At 58.2% G+C, this 27565-nt stretch overlaps 2 protein-coding genes across 4 annotated transcripts in view; both read left to right on the top strand.

Annotated features, from left to right (window-relative positions):
* Positions 1 to 18870, top strand: part of CELSR3 (cadherin EGF LAG seven-pass G-type receptor 3) — a 31360-nt gene extending 12490 nt beyond the window's left edge. Inside the window, exons 6-36 of one of the 3 annotated variants that reach the window (XM_032121051.1) lie at positions 31 to 188; positions 375 to 538; positions 1004 to 1129; positions 1306 to 1475; positions 1713 to 1898; positions 2050 to 2160; positions 2422 to 2590; positions 2845 to 2986; positions 3171 to 3291; positions 3597 to 3780; positions 3869 to 3970; positions 4601 to 4615; positions 6264 to 6358; positions 7094 to 7303; positions 7753 to 7936; positions 8432 to 8581; positions 8869 to 9049; positions 9327 to 9494; positions 9883 to 10009; positions 10182 to 10388; positions 10487 to 10661; positions 11212 to 11324; positions 11622 to 11701; positions 12339 to 12465; positions 13105 to 13218; positions 13359 to 13495; positions 13610 to 13716; positions 14095 to 14268; positions 14409 to 14609; positions 14782 to 15859; positions 16559 to 18870. In XM_032121051.1, the coding sequence (XP_031976942.1) occupies positions 31 to 188; positions 375 to 538; positions 1004 to 1129; positions 1306 to 1475; positions 1713 to 1898; positions 2050 to 2160; positions 2422 to 2590; positions 2845 to 2986; positions 3171 to 3291; positions 3597 to 3780; positions 3869 to 3970; positions 4601 to 4615; positions 6264 to 6358; positions 7094 to 7303; positions 7753 to 7936; positions 8432 to 8581; positions 8869 to 9049; positions 9327 to 9494; positions 9883 to 10009; positions 10182 to 10388; positions 10487 to 10661; positions 11212 to 11324; positions 11622 to 11701; positions 12339 to 12465; positions 13105 to 13218; positions 13359 to 13495; positions 13610 to 13716; positions 14095 to 14268; positions 14409 to 14609; positions 14782 to 15859; positions 16559 to 16586 (5304 nt within the window). In that variant the 3' untranslated portion in view covers positions 16587 to 18870. Of the gene's footprint in view, positions 1 to 30; positions 189 to 374; positions 539 to 1003; positions 1130 to 1305; positions 1476 to 1712; positions 1899 to 2049; positions 2161 to 2421; positions 2591 to 2844; positions 2987 to 3170; positions 3292 to 3596; positions 3781 to 3868; positions 3971 to 4600; positions 4616 to 6263; positions 6359 to 7093; positions 7304 to 7752; positions 7937 to 8431; positions 8582 to 8868; positions 9050 to 9326; positions 9495 to 9882; positions 10010 to 10181; positions 10389 to 10471; positions 10662 to 11211; positions 11325 to 11621; positions 11702 to 12338; positions 12466 to 13104; positions 13219 to 13358; positions 13496 to 13609; positions 13717 to 14094; positions 14269 to 14408; positions 14610 to 14781; positions 15860 to 16558 lie in introns of all 3 variants that reach the window. The other 2 variants (XM_032121053.1, XM_032121052.1) reach the window with 2 other exon arrangements.
* A 2968-nt stretch (positions 18871 to 21838) lies between these two features.
* On the top strand, positions 21839 to 27339 carry SLC26A6 (solute carrier family 26 member 6). Its single transcript, XM_032121056.1, has 19 exons — positions 21839 to 22016; positions 22284 to 22423; positions 22520 to 22630; positions 22899 to 23071; positions 23150 to 23314; positions 23442 to 23594; positions 23795 to 23877; positions 23970 to 24117; positions 24225 to 24338; positions 24444 to 24521; positions 24663 to 24758; positions 24881 to 24987; positions 25076 to 25145; positions 25314 to 25406; positions 25509 to 25613; positions 26144 to 26320; positions 26445 to 26499; positions 26745 to 26866; positions 26958 to 27339. Exons 1-19 carry the CDS (start codon positions 21889 to 21891, stop codon positions 26979 to 26981), a joined length of 2142 nt encoding a protein of 713 aa, XP_031976947.1. The 5' UTR covers positions 21839 to 21888; the 3' UTR covers positions 26982 to 27339.
* Positions 27340 to 27565: the final 226 nt, after the last annotated feature.

The following is a 27565-nucleotide window of genomic DNA, read 5'->3' as shown; positions in this document are numbered from 1 at the left end:
GTGCTGCTGACACCCTGCATTTGCTTTCAGCCGAAGGTCAGCACCCTGGGGGTGGTGCAGGGCCCCTCCAAGGACAAGGTGGCCATCTTGACAATAGATGAATGTGATGCCTCAGTGGCCCTGCAGTTTGGCAATGAGATTGGGAACTACTCCTGTGCTGCAGAAGGTGTGCAGACCAGCTCAAAAAAGTGAGTTCCTTGGAACTGCTGTGGTGGGGAGAGGTCCCCTGAGGAGCCAGGCCTTCACATCTGGGACCTTGGCTGTGTGTGCCTGTCCCTGAGGATGTCTGCTTCCCAGCCCCGTGCACTGGGGAGCTGGCTGGGCCAGTGTGAGGTTGCTGTACCTCTTAAAGCCCTGGGCTTCTGATCCTGTAGGTCCCTGGACCTCACAGGTCCCTTGCTCCTTGGAGGGGTCCCCAACCTGCCGGAAAACTTCCCCATCACTCACCGGGACTTTGTGGGATGCATGAGAGACCTATTCATCGACAGCAAACGCATCGACCTGGCCTCCTACATCGCCAACAACGGAACTGCTGCAGGTACCAGCACCTCTGCTCCTGCCAACCCCTGCCCTGGGATTTGCTTCTCCTTCTCATACAGCGGTGCTGCTGGGCTGTAACAGCATCATGGCACCACAGCTGGAGCTGAGCAGCTTCTCACTGGAGAACAAGGCCTTCAGGTCCTCCTAAATGATCCAGTGCCCACCTCAGCTAATGTTCTGGGAATGTCCCCTGATCCCAAGCGCAGAGCCTGTTGAGCTGGCTGACCTGGGAGATGCTGGATCATCAGTCCAGCTCTGCGGTATCTTTGTTCTGGCATAAGGAGGAGCAACAGCCTTAACCCTTATCCTTGAGCAGGCAGGGCCTGTGTGGAGAGACTGAGCAGCTGGGCTTGCCCCTCTGACAGCCAGGGAAAAGGCCAGCAGGCAGCCATGCCTTTCCACGTGGGCTGGGGGGAGGTGGTGAGCTGGTTGAGGCTGATGCAGGTGACTTTGATACCTCCAGGTTGTCATGCCAAGCACACGTTCTGCGACTCCAGCCCCTGCAAGAATGGAGGCACCTGCTCTGTCAGCTGGGGGACCTACTCCTGCCTCTGTCCTGTTGGCTTTGGGGGCAAAGACTGCCGCCATGGTGAGTGAGTGGGCACTGCTGGGCACGGGAAGGGTGGATATGTGCAAGGCTGTGCTGGGGTTGCTGTGGAAGCAGAGTAATGGATCCATGTGAGATGAACTAACGCTGCTGTCCCTGCATCTAGTGCTCCCTGTGAAGTGCCCATCCCTTCTCCTCACCTCCACTTTCCTTTCCAGCCATGCACCATGCCCACTATTTTCAGGGCAACAGTGTCCTGACCTGGGACTTCAAGATGGATGTGAAGATCTCAGTGCCGTGGTACCTGGGGCTGGCGTTTCGGACACGCCAGCAGGATGGGGTGCTGCTGCAGGCCCACGCAGGCCAGTACACCACTCTGCTCTGCCAGGTATGGCCACAGCTTCAGCCACAGCACCATGGCCCAGCCTCTGCTGCTGTCTGCCCCAGGAGAGCATGGGGACCTTGTTCTCCCTGCTGGCTCCATCCCAAGCAGAGGGTAGTTGCCGGGAGAGGCATCTAGCAGGGATGGGTTCCCCTCCCCATGCTCCGATGGGGGGTAGGCTGGAGGCAGCCAGAGTTGATGAGGTCTTTGCTCACTGCTGGCATTGCTGTTCCCTTTCTGCAGCTGGCTGGGGGCCTGCTCTCCTTCATGGTGAGCAGGGGGTCCGGGCGCAGCACCAGCCTCCTCCTGGACCAGCTGCAGCTCAGTGATGGGAAATGGCACGACCTCCAGCTGGAGCTGCAGGATGTCCACAGCGGGCGAGACTCACGCTATGTCATCACCCTCACCCTGGACTTTGGGCTCTACCAGGTAGATAGATGCTGCTTAAGACCCTGGCACCAGGACAAGAACTGTGGGAGACGCTTGGCAAACACAGGCGGGGCTGTGCCTCTGCACCCCCTGAGAGGTCTGGGACAGGGCTGGTGCCCATTGCCTCATGTTACTCCCTTTCCTTCCGCAGGACACGGTGGTGGTGGGAAATGAACTGCATGGCCTGAAGGTGAAACACCTGCATGTGGGGGGAGTCCTGGGCTCTGGCGAGGTGCAGAATGGGCTGAGGGGCTGCATACAGGTGAGTCCATTGCTCTGAGCCTTCCCTTTTCAGCGGGTCTGTTACATGGAGAGTTGGAAATGCAAGTCTGGCAGCTGCTGCCAGCATCCATCCTGCTGGTGTCACTCTCCCTCTGGGCATTCAAGGCTCTGAGGTGCTGTGGGGTAGCATTAAATAGGGAGGATGGGGAGTGGCTGCTGCTGGGGGTTTGTGGAAGGCAGGAGAACTGGAGCCTCATGTGTCTGTCCTAGCTTCACTGTGAGTTTGTCACCTGCACTGCAGGGTGTGCGACTGGGTGACAGCGTCACCGGGACCGTGCTGCCCAAGCCCAGCCATGCCCTGCGGGTGGAGGCTGGCTGCAGTGTGCCAAGCCCCTGTGACTCCAACCCCTGCCCAGCCAACAGCATCTGCAAGGATGAGTGGCAGAGCTACTCCTGTGTCTGCCAGCCAGGTAGGACGTGCAGCACCCTGCCACTGCTCTGCTCTTCATGCCCGCTTATCTTCTCCTCTCCCCCTGTGACCCCCTCCTGGCCTGTGACTGCTCTCCTGTCCATGCCTTGGGCAAGTCACATCCCTGTCAGATACTCATCAATTTTTCTGGAGGGCAGAATCCCTCCTGAGCCCCCTGAATTCACTCCTCAGTACTCCAGCACGTCTCAGGGAGAAGCTATTTGCTTTACATGGTGCTCTGTGTCCACACCTCAGGGTACTATGGAGGGGACTGTGTGGATGTGTGTCACCTCAACCCCTGCAAGAACAAGTCGGTGTGTCGCCGCAAGCCAGGCTCACCCCTGGGCTACGTGTGCGAGTGCAGTGGGAACTTCTTTGGGCAGTACTGCGAGCACAGGTAAGATACAGGGTAGAACCATGGCCTCTGTGCCTGGCTCCATGCTGGCCTCTCATCCTGGATACGTAACCAGGGACCTCTCGGTGCCACCTGCCTCCTTGGAGCTGCTGGGCAGCTGAACTGGTGGCAGAACAAGGCCTGTGGAATTTGGTTGTTGTAACATCAAAGGTATTTCTCTCCCTAGGATGGACCAGCAGTGTCCGAAGGGCTGGTGGGGAAACCCCACCTGTGGGCCCTGTAACTGTGATGTGAACAAGGGCTTTGACCCCGACTGCAATAAAACCAATGGGCAGTGCCACTGCAAGGTGAGGGGCAGCTGTGCCAAGGGGGACATGGACCATGGCTTGCCTGAAACCCTGCTTATTTTTGATGCTGTTCCTTGTCCCCTCCAAAGGCCTGGCAGTTGCCCAGGCCCTGCTTTGTGTGCCCGATTCTGGGCTGGATCCCTGCTCCTCCATACAGCCTTCCTGCCCCAGCATGGTGGTGATGGGGGCAGTGGGGTGTTTGCAAATTAGGAGAGCCTTGACCTTCTCTGGCTCCAGGGGTTCCCCAGCCAGCCCCAGCTGCTGTCCCAGTGGGCTCTCTGACGACTGTCCCCATCTCCTCCCAGGACTTCCACTACCGCCCCAGAGGCAGTGACACGTGCCTGCCCTGTGACTGCTACCCTGTGGGCTCCACCTCGCGCTCCTGTGACAGGGAGACGGGCCGGTGCCACTGCCGGCCTGGGGTCATTGGCCGCCAGTGCAACAGCTGTGACAGCCCTTTTGCCGAGGTGACGCCCAGTGGCTGCGAGGGTGAGTGTGGGCACAGCAGTGTGGGGAGCTGGTGCTGTGGGGCTCAGTGTCAGTGGCCCGGCCCTGTGACCAGTGTGTGTCTCCACAGTGCTCTATGACGGCTGCCCCAAAAACCTGAAGGCGGGTGTGTGGTGGCCCCAGACCAAGTTTGGCTTCTCGGCTGCAGTGCTGTGTCCCAAAGGCTCCTTGGGTGAGTGAGGGACGTGATGGAGAGGGGAGGGGGCAGCCTGGCTGTCCTGTAGCAGCCCTGGCAATATCACTCTGTTCTTGCACTGCCCCAGTCCCGTTCAGCTGGGCTTGAAGTTTGGGAGAAGGAAGTTGGAGGAGAAAATGCCACAGCCTGGGGAAGAGCAGAGAGCAGAGGGTGCTGGCCATGGGACTAGGGTTGGGTACAAGCTGTGGGGTGTAAGACCCATCACCCAGCCATGGGGCTCTGCTGTTCCCTCAGTCTTGGTCCTCATCTTCTCTTGCTGCTTTTTGGGTTCACCAGGCTTGAGGCTGAGGTCAGGCCGGGCACAGCACACGCAGTGCCTTGCTGTGGCTCCACCAGCCCCATCCCCGTGTGCCCTACAAGGGAAACAGGGCACAGTGTGCGGTCAGGTGAATGTTGGGTAGGAGTCAGCCTCCCAAGCTGGAGGAGGCAAAGCTGTCCTCAGCGACAGAAAAGGTGTCAGCAGGGTGTCTGGGAGTGTAGGGCAGTGCGAGCCCCAGGGGACAATACAAACCCTGTCCTTCTCCAGCCGTTCGCCCCAGGAGGAGGCAGGTTCGGCTCCTAACTGTTGTCGCTTCTCTCCCCGGTTCTCTCGCCCTCCGTGCTCAGGCTTGAGGGGTGCAGGTAAGGTTGTTCCCATCTCCTTCCCCCTGTGCTGTAAGGGCTGCACCACATGGCTTTCCCTCCCTGCTCCCTGCCTGACACCCTGCACACCCCTGCGCTTTCCCCACCGCTTCTGGAGCTGCCAAGAGTCTTCCCAATGCTTTGCCTGGCCTCACTGCTCCTACACACTGTTCCCTGCTCCCAGCTCACTAACCAGTACAAGCCCAGCTGCTGCCGCATGCAGCCCCTGCCACCCGCTGTGCTGAGCCTGCAGTGTTGGCTCTGGGGGTCTGTGCTCTGCTCCCTGGCTGGGATGGATGCTGGCTCCCGGATGGCTCTCGCTTGCTTAGGCTGGGCGGGGAAAAGGAGCTGGTGGTGAACAATGGGTGGTGAGGCCAGGGAGGAATGGCCGTGGGGTGGAGGAAGGGGAAACTGTGTGAGTGGGGGGTGGTAGGATGGGGGCAGGAACTGATGGGCAGGCACAGCACAAGGTCCTGTTCCTTCTGCCTGGCTGGCAGGGGAAGGCACAGGGACCTGGGGGTCAGATCCTGCCCAGATCTGCATCTGAGTCAGTCTCTGTTCTGTGCAAGCGGAATGCCATCAGTATGGAGACTTCCTTGTTCTTCCTGCTCCCTGCTGCAATGGCACTGGTCTCTGTGCTTCTGCGGCTGGGAGAAGGGTGGCTGGGAGGACTGCTAGGAGCTGGAGGTGGTGGGAGGGGGCACGCTTGTCACTGGGGCTTTTCTGAGTAGCACTGGAGTCTGCTCCAAGCTTCCTCTCTCTGCCGTCTCCCTGCTACCCTCTCGCAGCCGTGGGCACCTGCGTGGGCTCCTGTGCCCTGATGCTGTCCCCAGGAGGACCTGTTCCACAGTCTTGCTGGGTACACTGGGGTTGCCCCATTTCTCTTGCTCAAAGTGTTTGTGGTGATACTCCCAGCCAAGAACACTTTTCTCTGTGTTGGCTTTAGCAGAGTTTTTGGTGGTGGTTAACATCTCATCCCATTCAGTTTTGGAAACTCCCTTGCTGTGTGCAAGTGCTTGGGCTCCAGCCAGGGATTGGGGGCTGGCGGCGGATACTGAACCCACACTACTGGATCCTCCCCACTGGGGTCCACCATCCCACTGCTCCAATCCCCTTGACTGAAGTGGCTCATCTCAGGGGCTGGTTTTCCAGCCCAACAGCAGGGCTGTTGTGCTCCTGGGATGGCTTTGCCCTGTAGAGAGAGCAGGACCTCAGCAGGCATTGCAGGCTTTCAGCTGGGGGATGCCTAGAGCTGCCTGGGCTTCCGTAGCTTGGGGTCAGATGTGCCTAAGGACACAGTCGTGTCCCCTGGGGCTTTTCCAGCCTGGGTCCTGCCAAGTCACTTAGTCCTTTTTGCAATCCTGTGTGATGGCACCCGGTGTGACGCAGCCCCAAAGCACACACAGGCACCCAGCTCCTGCAGGGAGGGGTGGCAGCAGCCTGCTGAGGTATTACAGACCAAGAGTAGAATGGGTTGCACTGGTGCAAAGCAGGATGATGGCCCTGGGGTGTTACAGGCCTTCCCCATCACTTGTCAGTGCCGCTCTTTGGGATTAGCTGCTGCAGAGGATCCCTGCTGGGAGGGATGCAGCAGGGCAGCCATGTCTCCTGTGCTGAATTTCCAACAAGCCCTTCCTCCTTGTTTTAGGTGCAGCCATCAGACACTGTGATGAGGAGAAGGGCTGGCTGGAGCCAGATCTCTTCAACTGCACTTCACCTGCCTTCAAGGAGCTGTCTGTGCTGGTAATGCTCTCAGCTCTGCAGCCCTGACAGAGCAGGAGCCCTCTGAACAAGGGCTCACAGCCAGAATTCAAAGCACTTAACTCTCCAGGGGTGCTTGGAGTACAAGAGGGCCTTGCCACAGTGCTCAGTGCCTTTCTCTTCTCATCTCCTTCCCCCAAATCCATCCTGTGGGAGCAGTGGTCTGAGCTTAAGTTCACTTGGCTTCATTTAATCTCTGTCCCCCTCAGAAATGACCTGTGTCCTGCCAGAGTATTTGAGAGGAAAATAAATAACCCTGAGCAGGGCTGAGTGGTTTGAAGCTGATGGGATGTCTGCTCCATGGGACCTCTGTAGCCCCCAGATTCTGTCAGGGACAAATCCCTTTGAAATATCCAGGCAAGTGTATTCAACACTTACATGTCATCTATGCTGACCTGAAACTGAAGCCAGGAGAGTTTCCAGGGAAGTATTGCCAGGGCCTTGCTCTGTCCTTTCATCTCCTTGGCCTCTGTTGTGTAGGGTACTGGGTTAGGTGGGCCACTGCAGACCCTGGTGTGTTGCTGGAGGCTGGTTGTCTGCCAGATGTGCTCCCTGTTCTAGTGACCACCACTGTGAGTGTCCATGGCTTCTGCCATGGCTTCAGAAATAATCTGTGTCCAGCAGGGCCTGCAGCATCCCAGTTTCCTGGTAAGGATGCAGTTTGCTGGTAAGGAGCCTGTTGAATTGTTTAACCCTCTCTTTTCTCTCCACTGGCAGCTGGAGGGCTTGGAGAGGAACAAGACTGAGTTGAACACAATTGAAGCTAAGAAGCTGGCCCACCGGCTCCGGGCTGTGACTGACCACATGGACCACTACTTTGGCAATGACGTGCACATTGCTTTCCGCCTGCTGTCCCGCCTCATGGCCTTCGAGAGCCAGCAGCGCGGCTTTGGCCTGACAGCTACACAGGACGCCCACTTCAACGAGGTGAGTCCTTCCCCCAGATCAGCATGGCTTCTAATGCTGCTTTTCTTAGCAGCCACCCTGTGTTTCTGAGGGGATTGAGGATGTGGAGGGATCCTGTCAGGAACACTGGGCTCCTCAGTCCACACCAATAGTGGCTCAGGGAAGCAAGACTTGTGTGGTCAGGGCTGGAGCAAAGAGTGGATGAGGAGAGGCAGAGAACTGGGTTTGCTCAGCCTGGGAAGGCAAAGGGAGGTCTTTCTGCTGCTGGCAAGTCCCTCATGGCACGGTTGCAGGGAAGATGTCTCTGCGGGGCACTGGCTGATGAGCACTGAGGCTGGGGGCCCATCATAGTAGAAAGTACCTCTCTTCCCAGAGCCCTTGTGCAGAGAGCACAGTGCTGCATTCTGGGGGTGGTCAGGAGAGGCCCAAAGGCCATGCTCGCCCTCTGCCCTCACGTCTCTCCCATTCAGAACCTGCTGCGTGCAGGCAGCTCTGTGCTGGCGCCCGAGAACCGGGAGCACTGGGCCATGCTGCCACATGGGGAGCACGGCAGCGCCAGCCTCATGGAGCAGCTGCGGGATTACTCGGGCACATTGGCCAGCAACATGAAACTCACCTACCTCAACCCCGTCGGTGTCGTCACCCCCAACATCAGTGAGTAGGAGCTGGCTGGGGCTGGGGCTGGCTGAGTGGTGCAGAGACACTCCTCCATCACACCTTGTTCCCTTCTCATCTCACTGCATCTCAGGGAGCGTGCTGATAATGTCCTTGGTGGCTCTCTTAAACTTGGGGAGGCATTTGTGAGAGATGTCCTGGTCCCGTCCCTGCCTGGACTAGCTGACCTCCAAGAGCCAGCAGAGCCAGGAGTGTGCTGCCTGCTCCCAGTTACTTCCCAGTCTCTAGTGAAAAAGCAGCTGGCCTTGGTGGCAGGAGTAGTCTGCCCTATGGCTGAGCAAGGATCTGGTCTGGGAAGGAGCACTGTGGGTACTGAGATTTTTGTGTCATGCCTAAACACATGTCGTAGCCCCAACCCCACCTGGGCTCGTATGGTCCATTTGCCAGGGACTTGAATCCTGGGGTGCCCCGGAGCACAGTTGCTCTCCATGTGTTCACCCTAGAGCTGACTTTCACTGCCTTGCTCCTCCACAGTGCTGAGCATCGATCGCATGGAGAACCACTCCCACATCCGCCGGCGCTACCCTCGCTACCACAGCAGCCTCTTCCGGGGCCAGCCCGCCTGGGACCCTCACACCCACGTTGTGCTGCCACTGTCGGTGCTGAGCCCTCCGAAAGCTGAAGGTGAGCATGTGAGCATCACTCAAGAAACAACATGGGAGGGTACAGCTGTCAGGAAAGATGTAGAATCATAAAATGGTTGGAGTTCGAATGGACCTTTAAAAGCCATTTAGTTTGCAAATACCCTACTGAACCTGGCTCTGTCAGAGGTCCAAGAGCAAACCCTGAGAGCCTGAACTTTAGTCTTCACCACAGGCCTTGCAAATTGTCTTCAGAGCAGTGTGTGTGTGTGTGTGTGTGTGTGTGTGTGTTTGTGTGTGTGTGTTCTCACCACCACTTGTGTGCCCCAGCTGTCCTCACAGCAGTGCCCACACTGGCTGGGAGTGAAGGGAACTACACTGTGGAGAGCTCCTCCCCAAGGCAGGCGCTGCCAGAGCCCGAGCCCACTCTCACCGTGGTCATCCTCATCATGTACCGCACCCTCGGGGGGCTGCTGCCCGCACGCTACCAGGTGGATCGCCGCAGCGTCAGGTACGTCCTCCTCCCCTTTGCCCCCACAAGCACCAATGGAGAGGGGCTGGCTGGACTCTGTTCTGTTACCTCTGTCAATTGCCAAGTCTGTCTGCAATGGAGAGGGTTTGATTCCCAGCCTTGGTGTTGCTCTGTGCCACGTTTCCCAGCCCCTTGTTGTGGACTGGGCAGAGCTCTTCCTTCTGAGATGTCAGAGCGGGACACCTGAGAAGTGTCTGGGGGTCTGCAGCTGCCATGCACAGTGACAGTGATGGTGGAGCTCTGTTGCTCCTTGCAGGCTCCCCAAGAATCCTGTGATGAACTCCCCCATCGTGAGTGTGTCTGTGTTCAGCAATCACACCTTCCTGCGAGGACCCCTGGACACCCCTCTCGTGCTGGAATTTTACCTGCTGGAGACAGCCAACAGGAGCAAACCTCTCTGTGTCCAGTGGAATCACTCCAACCCGTGAGTCAAGCATGTCACTCTCTTTGAGCTGCTTTCCCCACACACCTCCTCGTTCCCTGAGTTTCCCTGAGCAGCACTGGGATGTGGGGGTTTCCTCCCTCTCCCATGGGATTTGTTTCCGCTGGGAGGCCACAGCAGGGTCATAGAGTCATTTAATTTGGAAGATCATTGAGTTAATTTAAGATCATTGAGTCCAACTGTTAACCCAGCACTGCCAAGTCTCCCACTAATCCATTTCCCTCAGTGCCACATCCACTCTCTGGCTCCAGTACTTCAGCTGTAGGAGTGCAGTTGTATCTGTTGGTTACCCGTCTTCTCTGCAGTTCCTTCCACACACACATTTGTGTGTCTTCTCTCCTAAGTGCACTCTGCTTTTTGGTGGCTGCAGGACCAACCCCTCTGGCTTCTGGACAGCCAGGGACTGCGAGCTCGTGTACCGAAACACCACTCACGTCCACTGCCAGTGCTCCCAGTTTGGCACCTTTGGGGTTTTGATGGACAGCTCACACCGAGAGGTAACCTCCCCCTGGTGGGGACTGTTAGCTGCTGGGTGCCAGCACAGGAAGAAAAAGTCCTGGGCACAGGCAAAAAATTCCTTATGGGACACAAACACAGTTTGAGAGTTCTGCAAGCTTCCTGTGTTTGCCCCTAACACTGCTGTTTGCCTTTGGTTCTCTGCTGCTGCAGCAACTGGAAGGTGACCTGGAGACATTGGCCATTGTCACCTATTCCTTGGTGTCTCTCTCCTTGGTGTCTCTGCTGCTGACCTTCTCCTTTCTGACCTGCCTCAAAGGCCTCAAGTCCAACACACGTGGCATCCACTCCAACATAACAGTCACCCTCTTCTTCTCTGAGCTGCTCTTTCTCCTGGGTATCAACCGCACTGAGAACCAGGTCTGTGGACTTGAACCATGGGGGTGAGGGTGACGTGTGGATGATGCCATTAGTATTGGCACAGTGGGACCATCTCTGAGCAGCTTTTGTCTCCCCAGTTTCTCTGCACTGTGATTGCCATCCTCCTCCACTGCTTCTTCCTCTCCACCTTCGCCTGGCTCTTTGTCCAGGGCCTCCACATCTACCGCATGCAGACTGAAGCCCGCAACGTCAACTTCGGGGCCATGCGCTTCTACTACGCCATTGGCTGGGGAGTGCCTGCCATCATCACTGGTAAGAGCTGCTTGTGCTACAGCCGTGCCCAAACCAGCCATGCTGCTTCTCAGCAGCCTCCTGACCACCTCGTGTTGCCCAACTCAGCCAGTGTGGAGAGCTGAGGATGGGCTTGCTATGGTCAGCAGTGCAAGCCCCAGCTGTCCCCACAGCAGTGCCCACAGCAGTATTGTGGTGGTCACGGGACCATGTATCAAGGGCTGTCATCTTGCCTCCTAAGGAGAAGTAATTTCTCAGCACATCTCCTCGGGACTTGTAGTTAAAAGTCTCTTGTTTTTTCCCAAGCCTGCATACTTGGGTGACCTGTTGCTGGCAGTGAATGCCTCCTGGACTGGGCTGTGTCAGGGACACCTGAGGAAAAGGAAATAAAGTCCCTGTTGCTGAGTCTCACAGTCCTGACTCCTTCCCCTTGTGGTGGGGAAGCCTGTGCACAAGGCAAGGAGCAGGAAGAAAGCCCCTTCACTGCTGACAATGCTGGCATGGGATTGACATGGTTTGGACAAGTCCAAGCCTGCTGGGTCTGGACCTGACCTCTCCCTTCCTCCTGCAGGGCTGGCCGTTGGCCTGGATCCCGAGGGCTACGGGAACCCCGACTTCTGCTGGATTTCCATTCATGATAAGCTGGTCTGGAGCTTTGCAGGCCCCATTACTGTCGTCATTGTGGTAAAACCCTGTCCTGTTTCACCCACAACCCTCTCCTACGTCCCTTCTCTGCACCATGGGCACTCGCCCCTCCTTGGCTGCCCACTGCCTGTCCCATTCTCTGTGTCCCTCTCCCTCAGTTAGAGGCCCTCTTTTTGTCCCTCCTCACTCCAGCCAAACCTGGGGGAAGCCATGGCTCGGGCATGAAGGGGAAAGGAGGGGATGTTTGCAGGGCTTGGCAGACCTGAAGTCTGCACTGGGGAGGTCAGGTCGGAGCCAGCCTTTGGCCCAGCTTCTAATCAGTGCCAACACTTTCAGATGAATGGGGTCATGTTCCTGCTTGTGGCCAAGATGTCCTGTTCCCCAGGCCAAAAGGAGACCAAGAAGAAATCGGTTCTGTGAGTATTAGTGGCCAAACTCCCAGCAGAGCTCTGGCAGCTCGTGGTTTTTAGCATTTTCAGTGACCATCCTCCTTCTACCATCGCAGAGGGCCCCTCTGTGCGTCAGCGTCAGCCTCGAAGCCACTCTCCTCTCCCACACCTGCCAGCCACATTAACCCTTCCTAAACTTTGTCCTTTCCTCTTGTTCCTACATCCCCATCTCCACACTGACCTACCAGCTGGTCCCCTTTCACCACCTGCCCTCACAGCCACCTCTTGTGTCTGCTTGGATTCAGCACTCAGCCCTTGTCAGCTATGAGCACCTGCTTCTTCCTCTCCTACATGCTCCTGAGACCTTTCCCTACTCCCTCTTGAGCCAGCCCTGGAGCGTGGCACAGCTCTCTGTGGCTCTAAATGACGTGTGTCATTTGGGCCCCTGTGTTTGCCACGTGCAATCCAGAAGGGAAGGCCTGGGAGTCAGAGGGAGCTGGGCCACTGTGCAGGGATGTGCCTGCAGTGCTGGGCGCAGCAGGGAGGTCTCTGCAGGAACTTTCCCCTCTGGATCTCTGTCTCTGAGCACTAGACTGTAGATTAACAGTACGCACTAACCTCTCGGTGTGTGTCTGTGTCCCTGTCTGTCTTTCTCTCTCTCCAGCATGACGTTACGGAGCTCCTTTGTTCTGCTTCTAGTTATTAGCACTACCTGGCTCTTTGGCCTCTTGGCTGTCAACAACAGTGTCCTGGCTTTCCACTACCTCTACACTGTCCTCTGCAGCCTCCAGGTAACTGCCTGGCCTCTGCTGGGGAGGGCAGGGGTCAGCCCGGGAGAGCATCCCTGTGGTCCCCACGGCCACACTCTGTGGAGAGTGGGTGCCCTGTGCTGAGCTCCCAACATCTCTCTGAGCTCCTTGTCCCTTCTGCTGTCACCTCTGTGGCATTGAGTGATTTCTGCCAGTCCTTGCTGCTGTGCCTGTGGTGAGCAGTCGCATGGAGCAGGAGGTGGCTGCAAGGAATTTGGTTCAGAGGTGACATCCAAGGGGTAGCAAGGACCATCTGGAGGGAAGGCACCTCCATGTCCTGAGATGGCAGAGCAAGACAACAGTGTGTGATGGAGGTGTTGGACACCCAAAATGATCCAAGGCAGCACCCTGCCAACCTTCTCCCACCACTGTGGCTGGTGTTGCTGCAGGGGACCCTGCCATTTGCTCCTTGGCCACTGCCAGACAGGAGGACACCCCACCCTTTCCTCCCTCATCCATGGCCACTAGGGGTGTTAGCTCTCATTGGTATTGGGGGGTCTTTGGTGCATCCCAGTCCGGTGGCCACACTGGACTCTGGAGGAGCCGGGGACTGTCCCACTGTTGGCAAGAAGGTCAGATGGTGGTGAAGGGCTGTCTCTCATGGCATCTCTCTCCCCACAGGGCCTGGCAGTGCTGGTCCTGTTCTGTGTACTGAATGAGGAGGTGCGAGAGGCATGGAAGCTGGCCTGCCTCAGCAAGAAGGGGCAGAGTGAGGAGGCCACGAGGAGCACACAGGTGGGCGAGAGCAGAGTAGCCCAGAGCGCTGGGCTCAGGCTGCATGTCTGGGACAGGAGCTGGCTGTCCGCATTTCCCCTGGGCTGCCGTGGCAACTCCTTAACAGGGCACACGCTCTCTCCCTCCTCCCTCCTCCGCAGGGCCCCAATGCCTATAACAACACAGCGCTGTTTGAGGAGAGTGGGCTCATCCGCATCACCCTGGGGGCCTCCACAGTGTCCTCGGTGAGCAGCGTGCGCTCTGCCCGCACCCACTCCAGCCAGCGTGCTTACCTCAGGTAGGGAGCAGCCGGGGCTCAGGTAGGGAGCAGCCGGGGCTCTGGGGGCCAGCAGGGCCTGGGTGGAGCCAGAGGCTCCTGCCACTGTGACACTTGGGGCCTCTTCTCTTTCAGAGACAATGTGGCAGCACGTCAGGGCTCGGCCCTGGATCACAGCCTGTTGGCTCACGCCGGCCCCACGGACATCGACGTGGCAATGTTCCACCGTGATGCTGGGGGAGGTAAGGCTCAGCCCTGTTCCTGGGTTTGGGAAGTTCTTCCCGGTGCAGGCTCTGGCTGTATGGTTACATCTTCCACCCCATGTTCAGCTGCAACTTCCAATCACATGGAGCATAGGAGGGAGAGGCAGATGGGATCTTAGGGCTATTTGCAGCTGCCTTACAGGGAGGTGCGATGAGATGGAGCTGGGCTCCTCTCACAGTACGTGGTGATAGGGCCAGAGGAGCTGGCACAGGCTGCTGCTGAGGGAGGGACAGTAAGGGGTAAGGCACTCTCACGAGTGTGGTCTTCCTGGGGTGGTTCTGCCTCCCTGGTGCTGCCAGCAGGAACCTCTCCCACCTTCATTCCAAATGTCTCCCTGCCACATCATGTTCCTACAGACCAGGACTCAGACTCGGACAGTGACCTGTCTCTGGATGAAGAGCGCAGCCTCTCCATCCCATCCTCAGAGAGTGAGGAGAACGTACGCCTGCGGGGCCGCTTCCAGCGCCAGCTCAAGCGGGCGGCACACAGCGAACGCCTCCTCACTAACCCTGCCAACACCACTCCCAAAGGCAAGTCCCAGGGCTCTGGCAGGGAAAAGGATGAGCTCAGCTCCCTGGGGGTCAGGCCTTGTCTTGTGATGGCTCAATTGCTGCTCATGGAATATTCTCTCCATCTTCTCTGGGGCCTCGTTTGCTGTGTCCTTCATCAGATGTGGACGGCAATGACCTCATGTCGTATTGGCCAGCTCTGGGCGAGTGTGAGGTTCACCCCTGCTCCCTGCAGAAGTGGGGCTCCGAGCGGAAGCTGGGATTTGACATCAATAAGGATGCAGCCAACAATAATCAGCCAGACCTGGCTTTGACCAGTGGGGATGAGAACTCCCTCACCCAGACCCAACGGCAGAGAAAAGGTAACAATCTGGAGCAAGTGGGCAAGGGTGGCCTTGCCTTTCTCAGGTTGACTGAAGGCTCAGCATCAGATCTATGTGGCCATGCCCTTGGGGAGGCATGGCTTATCTCCCTGGTTTTCCTGCTCCTCTTGCTGTTGTGCAAATATTTGACTTCTCTTTCTGTCTGATGCAGGGATTTTGAAGAACCGCCTCCAGTACCCTCCGACTCTCCAGGGCCTGCCATCCGTTGGCAGGATGACCAACGAGCTGACGTGGTACAAGACGTCCACGCTGGGTCACAGGGCTGTCCCCGCTGCCTCCTATGGCAGGATCTACTCTGGGGCCGGTAGTCTGTCACAGCCGGCCAGCCGGTACTCGTCCCGGGAGCAGCTTGACATGCTGATGAGGAGACAGATGTCCCGGGAACAGCTGAGCAGGCACAACTCAGGAGAGTGCTTAGAAGCTGTGCCCAGTCGGCATGGGTCCAGAGAGGAGCTGGACACTATCCCCAGCAGGCATGGGTCTACTGAACACCTGGAAAGTATCCCAAGCAGACATGCGTCTAGGGAAAACTTGGATCTACTCGCTGCTAGGCCCAGTCGGAGAGATCATGGGAACACGCTGCCCCGGAGGCAGGGCTCCAGAGACTGCCTTGACACTTTACCCTGCAGATTTGGGTCAAGAGAGCAGCTAGACTGTGGGCCAGTAAGGGAAGTCTCTAGAGAGTGGCTAAACACATTGCCAAGTAGGCAAGTGTCCAGAGACCGAATAGACATGTTGCCAAGTCGGGATACTTCTCGAGAGCAATTGGATTTGCTTTCTAGAAAACAGCCTTCAAGGGACCTGCTAGCGTCAGCTAGACAAGCTTCAAGGGAGCAGCTGGACTTTCTGTCCAGAAGATCCAATTCCAGAGAGCCTCTGGACACAGTGCCTAGCAGGCAGCCCTCGCAGGACAACCTGGGGAGCCTCTCTCGGAGGCAGCTGTCTAGGGAAAGCCTAGAGCCGCTGTCAAGGAGACAGCCTTCTAGGGAGAACCTGGAGGCCATTCCCAGCCGGCATCCTTCCACTGAACAGTTAGATATCCTTTCTTCCATCCTTGCTTCTTTTAACTCCTCCGTCCTGTCCTCGGTGCAATCTTCCAGCACACCTTCAGGCCCCCAGACCACCACCACTCCCTCTGCCATGCAGACCTCGACGCCCTCCGTGGTGTGTCCCTCGACACCTCGCTCTGCCACCTCCCACAGCATTTCAGAGCTGTCACCGGACTCAGAGTAAGTGCACTCCTTCCTTCCTCAGCCAGGTCTTGTTCAGCTGATCTTGTGCACTGTCTGCCTGCCTGGCTTCTTCCCAAAGGGGTTTAGTTTGGAGGGAGAGGGCTGTGTAAGGGTGAGCTCCCCAGGTGAGTGGCAGGTGTCTCCTGGTCCTGAATAGTGACTGGGCAGGGAGAAGCCTCAGGTGTGAGAGCTCCAGATGCTTGAGTGCAGCCCAAGCAGAAGCCTTTGTTTATGAGTCTGTCCCTGTGCCCAAGAGATGATGGCCCCTGCCTCTGGCCTGTGGGTACTCAGGGAAGATGCTCTATGCAGCTAGGCTGGCCTCCTGGCTGGTCCCTTGGTCAAGTGCTGGCGCTAAGTCCCAACGGATGTATGCAAGGGCCAGGCTGGCTGGAGAAGAGAGAGCCCAAGTCCTAGGGAAGCCCTGCCGGCCCCAGCCACGTTTCTGCCCAGGCACCCTGTTCCAGTATGTAATTTCTTTCCTTCTAGCTCTGCTCCCTGCTGGTACTGCTCCCACCCCACCCCACCCCACCCCACCCCTCCTTCCCTCTTCCCTAATCTCAGGGACTTGGAGACAGTTGCTCCTGCCCTGACACAGAGAGGTTTTCTGCCCTGTCCCCATCTGGCATAGCGGGGAAGGGACGCTGGAGCCCAGGAGAGATGCCATGGCTTAATATTGTTTTTCTTTCCTCTGAGAAGAATAATGAGAAACGATGGCCATTCCTGAGGGGCCGAAGCTGTCCACAAGAGAGTTGGAAGAAGCAGGACCCTTCGCCAGGCACTGCCAGCTGAGGTTTGGTATCCCCATGGAGCAGGGGCCAGAACTGATGCTTGTCAGAGGCCTGAAACCAACCCTCCTTTCCCCTGCGCTGTGGGCTGTGGGACCAGCAGCCCACACCACCCACTGCCAGGAGCCTCCAGGCTCTCGGCTGCTGCCGTGCTCTCCGTCACCTGCCTGGTGTGACAGGTAGTACTGGGCGAGGGTGGCATCTCCAACTCCCTGGGGCCAAGCTCTTTCTCTGTGAGCTGTTTGTGTGTGGGGTGTGCCTGTGTGTGTGTGGAGGGTGGGCAGTGGCAGAGGGACAGAAAATGGAGCCCAGGATATGGGGGCAGGGAGGGTTTTCTACCTTTTTGTATCTTTGTAATCAGAGAGAAGAGAAATTTCTATGGTTATTTTTACGGATGGTCTGTTCCCAGGACCTGGAGCATTTGTTTCACCAACAGCCCCTTGCCAGCTTCCCTGGGGCTACCAGAACCACAATCCCAGTGGACTGGAGGAACAGTGCCAGGCAGTCCTTAAGGCTTTGCTGGCACTGCTTTGTCCCATCCCCACTGCAGGGCAGCTGGCCCTGCTGCCCCCCACCCTCCCACTGTGCAGCTCCACCTGTCTCGGTGCCACCCTCCCGCCTGGTGTCCCTCAGCCCCCTGCAGCCAGGCCTCCCTCTGCCCTCCCGTGGGACCACCCCTTGGGGCTGCCCCTGTCTGTGAGCTGGGGCTGTGTGCCAGCAAGAGCACACGTGAATGGGGCAGCAGATTTGGCACCGGGAGCCTGCTGGGGAGGAGACAAGCTCTGCTGTGCAGTCCTGTCCTGTACCAGGATGGTCCCACTCTCATCAGTGCTGGTTTCCTCCTCTCAGCAAGTGAGCACTGTGTTTTTCCCAGTGGGTGTTGGGCTCTTTAACCTGCATGTTACAGAGCAAACCAGTGTTGGTTTGTGGGTCTGGTAAAGGAGCTGGATGACCCTCTCCCTGCTTAGTAGCAGGCTTGGCTTTTCCCAGAGCCAGTGCTCACTCTGCAGAAGACTGGCATCCACAGGAGCATGATGTGGCTCCAGTTTCAGGGTCCAGCACTGCCCACAAAAGTTGTATCTAGCTGGTTCCCTATGGGCTCTGTATACACCTCCTCTCCTCTGAGTAGCAGAGGACCCCAGCTTAGAGTGGCCTGAATTTTGGGAGATGGAGATAAACAGCACTTTGCCCTCTCTGGAAATTCAGGCTATCTTGATGGTGTCTCTGCTCAGCCTGCGGCCTGACCCCGGCTCCTATTGGCCCTGCTGTGAGATGACACTCCTCTGTGCCTACCCCAGCCTCAGGGCAGGGCATTTGGCTCGGGGGGCAGCGTGTTCCCTTTCAGCCCCATGGTGCTCTCGGGGCTGCGTTACCATGTGCTCCTTACTGCCTTACTACCACACTGCCATGGCATCTTACTGTAGCCCAGCCTACATGTTTACAGGAGAGGACTTGTGCCACCATCCTCCAGGCCTCTGGGGAGGCCAAGGCCTCTTGGCTGCATCCCTGAGTCAGTGGGGAGAGTATGGAGGGAACAGAAGGGCTGGTGACTGGGGGTGCCATGGGTCCCCAGCACAGCCCTGACAAGGCAGGCTCACTGTCATCCTTTTCCCAGGGATGAGGAGAGAAGGGCCTGCTGACATGTTTACATGCCATTCGGGACCAGTGTGCAGAGGGAAAGCCTGCTGGCCCCACATGCTGGGAACAGCCAGGCCCCTCCATGCTGCCCATCTTTGCCTTTGGGAACAAGCTTGTTTACAAGTTTCTCTCCGGCTGTGCAGTGCCAGCACCAGAGTCCTGGGATCCTGTCCCTGCTGCGCTGTAGGGCCCATGTTTCTGCCAAGTTGGGCACAGGGCTCTTTATGCTGCCAAATGGAGAGCAAGCGTCAAGTGCCAAAAAGAAGAGAGCAGCAGAGCTGGTGGCCATCCCTGCAGAGCTGGTGGCCATCCCTGCAGAGTTGGGACAGTCAAAAAGCAGGAATCTGCTTCTTGCAGACCAATCTGCAGCTTGGTCCCAGATTGTAGTGCTGTGACCTGGGCTCTGGGGAGCATCCTCCTTGAGTTTGGGTTTTTTCCTTTGGGGGATTTGGTTGGGTTTTTTTTCCTCTCTCTGTCTCCTGACTCTCTTGGCAGGGAGTGGGGAAATGCTCACGCTTCCCCTTTGGCTGTGTAAAAGTGTATCATGGAAGCGCCAGATTTGGAAATAAAAGTCTATAAAACGGTGCTGGGCTCTGTGCTGTCTCTCCCTGTGCTGGGGATCCGTGGCTGGGGCTATGGATGCAGCACCTGGGCTTGAGGTGATGTTGGGAGGGGGCTTGGGCAGGAGTTCACAGCCAGTTCCTAGGCTGCCTGGGAGTCGCTGTGGCCTGGGGCAAGGTTATGAGGGGATGGGGACTTCAGGGGCTGTCAGTTGCTTGAACTGGGCTATATCCAGGCTGGGTTTACCCAGAGATGGGATCAGCTGTGTTGGTGTCCAGTGGCCCCAGGCCTGGCTGGCAGGGCTGCAATGCCACAGTGGCTGTGGTGAGCTATGGGGCTCATGCCTGGCAGCTGCCAGCACCCCCAGCCTGACCTAGGCCAAGGGAAGATCCATTTTCTGAAGGCTGCATGACCTCAGCAGGGTCAAGTTGGCTGCGAGCAAGCAGAAGGAAGTGTGGGGAGGGGAGGTTGAGCGTGATCCTGGTGCCCTCTGTCCCTCCCCTTTTGTTAAGAGGAAAGGGCAGGTGAGCAAAGGGCAGCATTGATCCACAGCGCCCTGAACAAGGGTCACCATCAATTGTCACCCCTCTGTCCCTTCTGGGCTGTCACCTGTCAGTTGGGGGCTGAGTTCAGGGCAGCCTTCAGGAGTTGCACTGGCAGTGCCAGGAGCTGTGGTCCTGTCCTGCAGCCCTTCCCAAGGCTGGCTGGGGGGTGAGGGCCAGGGAGGCTGGGGTGGTGAGAGGGGGCCATAGGTAGAGTGACCAGCCTGGCGTGCAGGTGGGGGGCTGGAGGCTGGAGTGCAGGAAGGAATGGCATGGGTGGGGACAGGGAACAGTGATAAGGAGGTAATAAATGACACTGGGTGCTATTTGCTTCCAAGCAGTAGCCCTGTGATGGCCTCTCATTCCATACTGGGGGAGTGGATAAATGATGGGGAGTGGATAAACGAGGAGACAGCAGTCGCATGTGGGGGTGCCTGTGTTGGACATGCCTTTACCTGACCACTGATGGGCATAAGGGTGGACAGGGAGGGGCAGGGATGTGGGAGAGGTTGAGGGAAGAGGCTCAGCCCCACTGCCTGAAAGCTGTGGGACCTGGGTTGTGTTCACCACAGAGGGCGCCAAGGTGGCCACAGGCTGCCCCCACCAGGCACCAGGGATGGAGACAAGTTGCCCCAACCCCGGAGATTGTGGTCCTGGATGTCACCACTCCTGCCACTTATCAGCCCCATCCCACCACCGCTGGGACCCAGGACTCTTTAATGCCTGGCCCTGCCCTACCTTCATGCCACACCTTGCTACCAGTCAGACATGTGAGCCTGGATTTCCTCTGCCATGTCCCCGTGGTCCCGGGCCAAACGTGACTCAGAAATTCCCTGCAACCAATTCTAGGTTGTGATGGAGCCCAGGGAGGTGTGATGGGTTCAGTGGGACTATAGTGCCCGCGGGGGACCTTTGGAACAAGATAACAACTGGGTCTGTGTGAATTGTGTGAGACCAGGGCAGTCCACAGAGCACAGCACACCTGTTTCCAGCAGGTAAGCAAGGGTCTGGGGAAAAAACCCTGGATGCCATGACCAGAGGCTGTGGGTAACCCTCCTTGTCCTGGTCACAACTCCTGCTCCAGGACATGGGTTGGGGAGTGGGCATCCATGGGAGCTGTGGGGGCACAGAAGGGTGATGGTGGGATCCCAAGCAGTGCCCTGGGGAGGCAGCTTTTGGCAGGAGGGTGGCACCAGCTTGTGCCCAGTGGCAAGAAGCCCCCCTGCCCTGCATGTGGCATGGATGCTCAGACATGGCAGCATCCTGGATATGGCTGCAGACCAGGAGCTGGGACTGTACTAGACAGTCCCCAGAATGGGATGGCTCTGGGCACAGTGGTGACAGTGCTGGGTCTGCCACGGCTTTGGAACCCAGCACTCCAGAGCACCAAGGGGAGCATGGTGGGTGCTGTGCAGCAGTGGGGCTGGGAAGTGGGGCAGCTTCTCGGCAGGCCAGGAGGAAGGGCAGGAGGCAGGGAACGGTGTCTCAAAGATCACAGGCTGGTTTTAAAAAATAGGAGGAAGCAGAGCATGGATCTGACTGATGGCTCCTGACCAGCTTGAGCACAGCAGATAAGAGGGTCGGGGGTTACACAGGGACTCAGGCTGGCACAGCCTCAAGCACTCAGGGTCCTTGCAAGTAGGTGAGCACCTTAGGACTGGGCAGGGCACCCAGCGAGGGGATTCTGGGTCCAGCTGCAAGTGGGTGAGCACCATAAGACTGAGCAGGCCACCGGCTGGGTGGGCCCAGCAGGATGGTGCAGCTCTCAGCATGAGCCCTGAGCAAGGCCAAGCTGTGGATTTGTACAGGGATTCCTCAGTCCCACCATCCCAGCCCTGTGAAGGGTGAGACCCCAGCTCAGCCCAGCTCCTCCACTCACAGGCTCATCCTGCTCTGCACTGCAGGGATCAGGGGAGGGCACTGTTGGAGGGATGGTGAGCCGTGACATTTGCCAGGGATTCACATTCCTGCTCCCCTCATGTGTAAAGGGACAAAGTCTGCAGACAGGGCTGTGGGATGGCTGGGGCTCTGCTCAGCAGCTGTGCTTGCCCACTGCCCTGCCTTGCTGCAGTACACAGAGGGGAAGGGTGGTTGGCACCGAGGTGGGTCCTGCGTGGGCAGGTGCAGGGGGAGACCCCCGGGGCAGCTCTGCTGGCAGACCCCACCGGTGCATTCCAGTGGGGTGGATAGGGCTGCTGTGGGGCAGGAGTGGGCAGCACTGATTGCCGAAGCCTCAGTTCCCTCCCTACCCACCTGCTGACTGCCTACTGCTCTCCATTTTGAGCTGCTGCTGCTGCTGCTGCTTCAGGACTCCCAAAACCCGGCTCGTGCCTATCCTCAGGGCCATTCCTGCCAGGATGGGATGGTTCTGTGGGGCAAGTGGAGCTGGAGGAGGGGCTTTGGGGTGGGTGGGGTGCTGGCTGCCCCTGGCCGTGGGAATGTGGCTGAGCTGTCCCTTGTGTCCCTGCAGTGGACTGGCATTCCGGGTAGCCAGGTGGGCATGGCAGCAGAGATGGCCCTGAGCCACCGAGCGCCCCGCGAGGTGCTGAGTGAGGCTGAACTGGAGGAGGTGGCGCAGAGGAAACCTCCCGCCAAGCTCTCTCTGCGTCGCTATCTCCACAAGACCAGGTAAGACCAGGTGGCCAGTGGGATGTGCCTGGACCTTGCCATTGTGCACCTCAGCCCCACCACCACAGAGAGCTGCAGACCCGGGGGTTCATTTCCCTGCCCAAATACCCATGTACCCACTCTGTCCTCCTGCCTGAGGGGACACCAGGCTCCAGTGGATGGAGCTGAGGGTCCCATTGCTTCCCATGCGGCTGCATCCACCCTCACTGATGTCCCCAAGCCGCCTACACTTGTGTTTCACCTTGGCTCCTGCTCCCTTCCCGCCAGATGCTCGGGCTCTGCTGCCAAGTCCCTGCTGTTTCGCTTCCTGCCCTTCCTGCGCTGGCTGCCCCGCTACCCTATCAAGGACTGGCTCCTGGGGGACATTGTTTCGGGCTTCAGTGTGGGCATCATGCACCTGCCCCAGGGTGAGTGATGCCATGCCCAGGCTGCCAGGGGCTCCCCACAGGTGGGGTGGCCAAGGGTTGGCCATTGGTGACATTTCTCCCTGCTCCATCTTCCAGGGCTTGCCTATGCACTGCTGGCTGGGCTGCCACCTGTCACGGGTCTCTACTCCTCCTTTTACCCCGTCTTCCTCTACTTCTTCTTCGGAACGTCGAGGCACAACTCCGTGGGTGAGCTGAGGGACCATGTGCTTGCACAGCCCTGGTGGGGAGGGAGCAGGGATGTCCATGGCACAGCATCACCACATCAGCAGTTGGGAGGGACACTTCTTGCCTTTACTCTGCTCCACCAGGAAGGGGGTTGGCCAAGCCAGAGCCGAAGTGCAGTGTATGCTTTGAGCCTGGCCTAAGGAGAGAGGAGTTGACCCCTTAAGAGGTCTTCTCAGAGAGGTCCTGGGGCCCACCTTGGGCTCCCTGCCCACACTCTACCTGTTCTCAGGTCCCTTCGCCGTCATCTCCGTCATGATCGGGAGCTTGACAGAGTCCCTGATGCCCAGTGAGAACTTCCTGGAGTCCGTCAATGGCACCAATGCGACGGTCAATGAGGAATTGAGGGACGCCTCCAGGGTGGAGTTGGTGGCCACCATCACTGTCCTGACGGGTGTCTTCCAGGTAAGGTGGTCCCGGCCTAGTCTAGCAGAGAACAGGAGACCATAACCTGTGGGTCATTTCTGCCATCTCTCTTTCCAGGTGGCCCTGGGCCTCCTGCAGTTTGGATTCGTGGTGACCTACCTTTCAGACCCGCTGGTGCGTGGCTACACCACTGCTTCCTCTGTGCACGTCCTTGTCTCCCAGCTCAAGAATGTTTTTGGAGTCTCCCAGAGCGAGCAGTCAGGACCACTCTCACTGTTTGTGGTGAGTGGGGGCTTGCTGGCACCCAAAGACCCCTGGTGCTCACCTGTGGGGCACATAGAGGCCTCCAAAAACCTGCTGGGGAGGCATCTGCTCTCCTGAGCACATTCCCTCCTCCTCTGTTCTCTAGACCATCATCGATCTCTGCAAGAAGCTGCCAGATACCAATGTGGGCACCCTGGTGACTGCCATCATTGCCATTGTGGCCATCTTAATTGTGAAAGAGCTCAACCACAAGTTTGCTGCCAAATTGCCCATGCCCATCCCCATCGAGCTTATCACGGTACCCAGAGCTGCCCCAGCTTTCTGTGGGGATGCAGCCAGGAATCCCTGGTGCATCCCTGTCCCCTTCAGAGTGGGGAGAGGAGGGATGGGATTCCTTGGCAAGTGCAGCTCCAGGGCATATGTTGTGCTCTCCTCCTCTTCCTGCACCACAGTCCCTGTGTAGGAAGGCCCTGCCTCACTCCAGTCATTCTCCCCCAGATCATCGTTTCCACCGGCATCTCCTATGGTGTCAACCTGAATGACAAGTTTGGCATCTCCGTGGTGGGCAACATCCCCAGCGGGTGAGCAGGGCCTGGCGGTGAAGGGGGCTGTGCCAGGGCACCATGCTGCCCACAGCACCCCTGTTTGAACCCCATCTCTCTCTTGAGTGTAGGTTGAAGCCACCTGTGGCCCCTAACATCAGCTACTTTGGGCAGGTGGTGGGCAATGCCTTTGCCATTGCTGTGGTAGGCTACGCCATCTGCATCTCCCTGGGAAAAATCTTTGCCCTGAAACATGGCTACAAAGTGGATAGCAACCAGGTGATGCTCTGAGGCACAGGGCCCTCACCCTGGATGAAAGCTTAGCTTGCCATTCTTGCAGCCAGATGAAAGCATGGTCTTCCCCGGCCACTGCTCTGTCCCTGCAGGAGCTGATTGCATTGGGCCTCTCCAACTTCCTGGGAGGCTTCTTCCAGTGTTTTGCCATCAGCTGCTCCATGTCGAGGAGCCTGGTACAGGAGAGCACAGGGGGCAATAGCCAGGTGGGTCTGGGCAGTGCTGCCTCCCTCTCCAGGGCTGAAGCAGGGGCAGGAAGCACAGTGAGCAGTGGGGGCTCACCCCTTGCCTCCTGCTCTCCTTCTGCACAGGTAGCTGGTGTCATCTCATCCCTGGTCATCCTGGTGACCATCCTGAAGATTGGAGAGCTCTTCCGGGACCTGCCCAAGGTACATCTAGTCCCACAGCCTCTGTGTCATGTCCCACCCCTGTGCCTGTCCCATGCCATGGTGACATGGTAGGGGAAGAGCTAAGAGACACTCCCAGATTTGCCCTCAGCTTCCTCATAGCTGCAGAGATTTCTCTCCTAGGCCATCTTGGCTGCCATCATCATCGCCAACCTCAAGGGCATGTTCAAGCAGTTCAGTGACCTCTGCACTCTCTGGAAGTCCAACCGGGTGGACCTGGTAAGGTGCTGGCCAGCCCTGGGGCTGTGCTCTTGTTCCTGGAGAGGGTTTCTCTGCTCTTCCTGAGGCTTATGGGTGCCAGCGGGGAGACTGTGCTGCAGCTGACTGTGTCCTCTTTCCAGCTGGTCTGGATTGTGACATTTGTGGCCACCCTCCTGCTGAACTTGGACATCGGCCTGGCGGTCTCAGTGGCCTTTGGGCTGCTCACGGTCATCTTCCGTACCCAGCTGTGAGTACCCTGGGGCTGGGGCCGGTGCCATATCCCAAGGACAGGAGGAGCCCGTGGTGACCTCAGCCCCTTGCTCTGCTCCCTGCAGCCCCCACTACTCCGTCCTGGGGCGCATATCGGACACTGATGTCTACCGGGATGTGGCGGAATACGAGATGGTAACAGCACCAGGGGTGGGAGAAGAGCTGCCTGCAACAGGGGGGCAGTTCAAAGCTCCCCCAGTAGTGGCTCACTGGGAAAAGAGGCTGGGGGCATTTTGGTGGGGGGGACAGAAGAGGAGCAGGTGGCTCCATCCCTGGGGTAGCACCCTCCCAATCTGCCCCCAGGCACAGGAGGTCCCTGGCGTGAAGATCTTCCGCTCTTCCTCCACCATCTATTTTGCCAATGTGGAGCTGTACGCTGAGGCCTTGAAGAAGAAGGTAGGAGAGCCACCAGCCTCAGAGTGCTTCCTGTGTCCCCCACCTGCCAGCAACAGGGTGGTGGTGGGGCAGCTGGGGACACAGGGCCACACTGCTTTCCAGAGTGGCATCAATGTGGACCGCCTGATTCAGAAGAAGAAGAAGGCCCTCAAGAAGCTCCAGAAACAGCAGAAGAAACTGGAGAAGGAAAAGGCAAAGAGGAAAAAGGTGCTTGCCTGATGCAGGAGACCACCCCTCCAGTGACATCCTGCACCTCTTCCCTGCCTGACTCTGACGCTCCTGTCAGTGCACTGGTGGGGCTTGGTGGCCCATGGGGTTCCCAGTTCAGTTTAGGGCCAATGGGTGAGAAAAGCACTGGGACTGAACTGGGGTCACAGCGTCACACCCAAGGTTGGTGGGAAAGCTGGGCTGTTAATGATTATGTGGTAGAGCCAACAAGTCATTAACCTTTCGGCAAGTTAATCAGAATTAAGAGCAAGAACAAAGGGTGGCCTGGTGCCAGCTAATGAGCCTGGCTCTGGAGAGTGGTGCTGGGGAGAGGGGTGGATCTTGACACATCTGGAAAGAGCCCAAAAGTGGGTGAAGGTGTGAGAGGGGCACCCACTCCCGGGGCCACCCACTGCCTGTGCCCTCACACAGCCAAAGAGCCTCACCAAGGTGAGCCCGGGGGAACACTGCCACAACCAGGGTGGCACCAGCCCTGGAGCACTGATGCCGGGTCTCCTTCCCTCCCCCAGAACACAGAAGACGGTCCAGGGGTGTCAGTGATTGAGTTGAGTGCGGGGGACAGCAGTGCCCCCTCAGAACCCACCCTGCACAGCCTAGGGCTGCCTCAGCCCAGCTTCCACACCGTCATCTTGGACTTCAGCCCTGTCAGCTTCGTGGACACTGTCTCCATCAAGATCCTGAAGAATGTAAGGAGCTGGGGAACAGGCAGGACAGCAGCCTTGCTGAGGGTGTCTCCAGGGCCCTGTGGGGTGGCCTGATGGCTGCTGCCCATTCCTTTTCCTGGGTAAAACTTTTTTTTGCCATTTGCAGATCTTCAGAGATTTCCATGAGATAGAAGTCGACGTCTTCATTGCCAGCTGCCCGGGTGAGGGGGATCTGCAGAGTCATGAGCCCTGGCTGGGCATAGCCAGCTCTATGGCACACAGCTGATAGCCTGGGTGCTCCCATCTCTAGGATTTCTCCAGGGATCCAGTCTGAGCCTCAAAGTCGGGTCCCTGGTAGTGACCCTGGTGTCCCCCGCAACACAGGAGGCGGGAGGAGGCTGCTCTGGATGGGGGTGGTGGGGCTCAGCTAGGTGCCATCATTTGAGATACTTCTCCCTCCACACAGTATCCGTCCTGGCCCAGCTGGAGCGGGGCAACTTCTTCAGTTCAGCCATCACCAAGCACTCCTTCTTTCCCTCGGTGCATGATGCAGTGGTGCACATCAGCAGGGAGAGGCGCCAGGCCTCGGTGAGCACCCAGCCTTGCCGTCCCCTTGCTGTCCCCAGCATGGCAATGGAGAGGGCAACGACACCACCCCCTCCCTCTCTGCCCCCCTTAGGTGGACCACAGCACCAGAATGTAGCCCCTCAAGAGGAACATGTCTCCCCCAGGAGCCGGGCGGGCAAGGAAGGCTTTGCCACCCTGATGGCACCAACTCGCCCATCCTGGGGCCTAGAGGCCCTGAACCCCACCAACCAGCCCCTCTGGACTCTGAGCACTGCGGCCCTGCCCCGTCCATGAGCCCCGCTGTGATGGGGCTGCTGCTGGACGGAGCCGCTGCTTGCTGTCATTCCGAGGGGCCACCTGCTGCCCCCACTTTGCCCCAGCACAGGCCTGTCCCACTGGGCCAGCACGCGGTTTGGGGAGTGGTGCAGGGGCCAAAGGGGTCCCGCTCCTGGCAGCAGGCTGGCATCATGAATAAAGCTACGTGGTGTTTCTCAGGGTTGGTTTCAATGCGCTTTCCTCAATAACGGTGGTTTTGGGCCAGACCGCCTGGCTGCATCCCGGCACTGCTGGGAACAGCCTCCCTGCAGGTGGGCTCCCCGGCATCGTCTCTCCGGCTCTTTTCTGCCACTTCTCCCTCCCCATGACCTGCTCTGGGCCGGTGGGGCTGCAGCCGAGAGACCAATATGGGCGGGGATCCCCATTCTTTGCGAACCAATTCCT

Source organism: Corvus moneduloides, chromosome 11 (assembly GCF_009650955.1).
Source record: "Corvus moneduloides isolate bCorMon1 chromosome 11, bCorMon1.pri, whole genome shotgun sequence".
NCBI lineage: Eukaryota > Metazoa > Chordata > Aves > Passeriformes > Corvidae > Corvus > Corvus moneduloides.
This window is presented reverse-complemented; position numbering and strand designations above follow the sequence as displayed.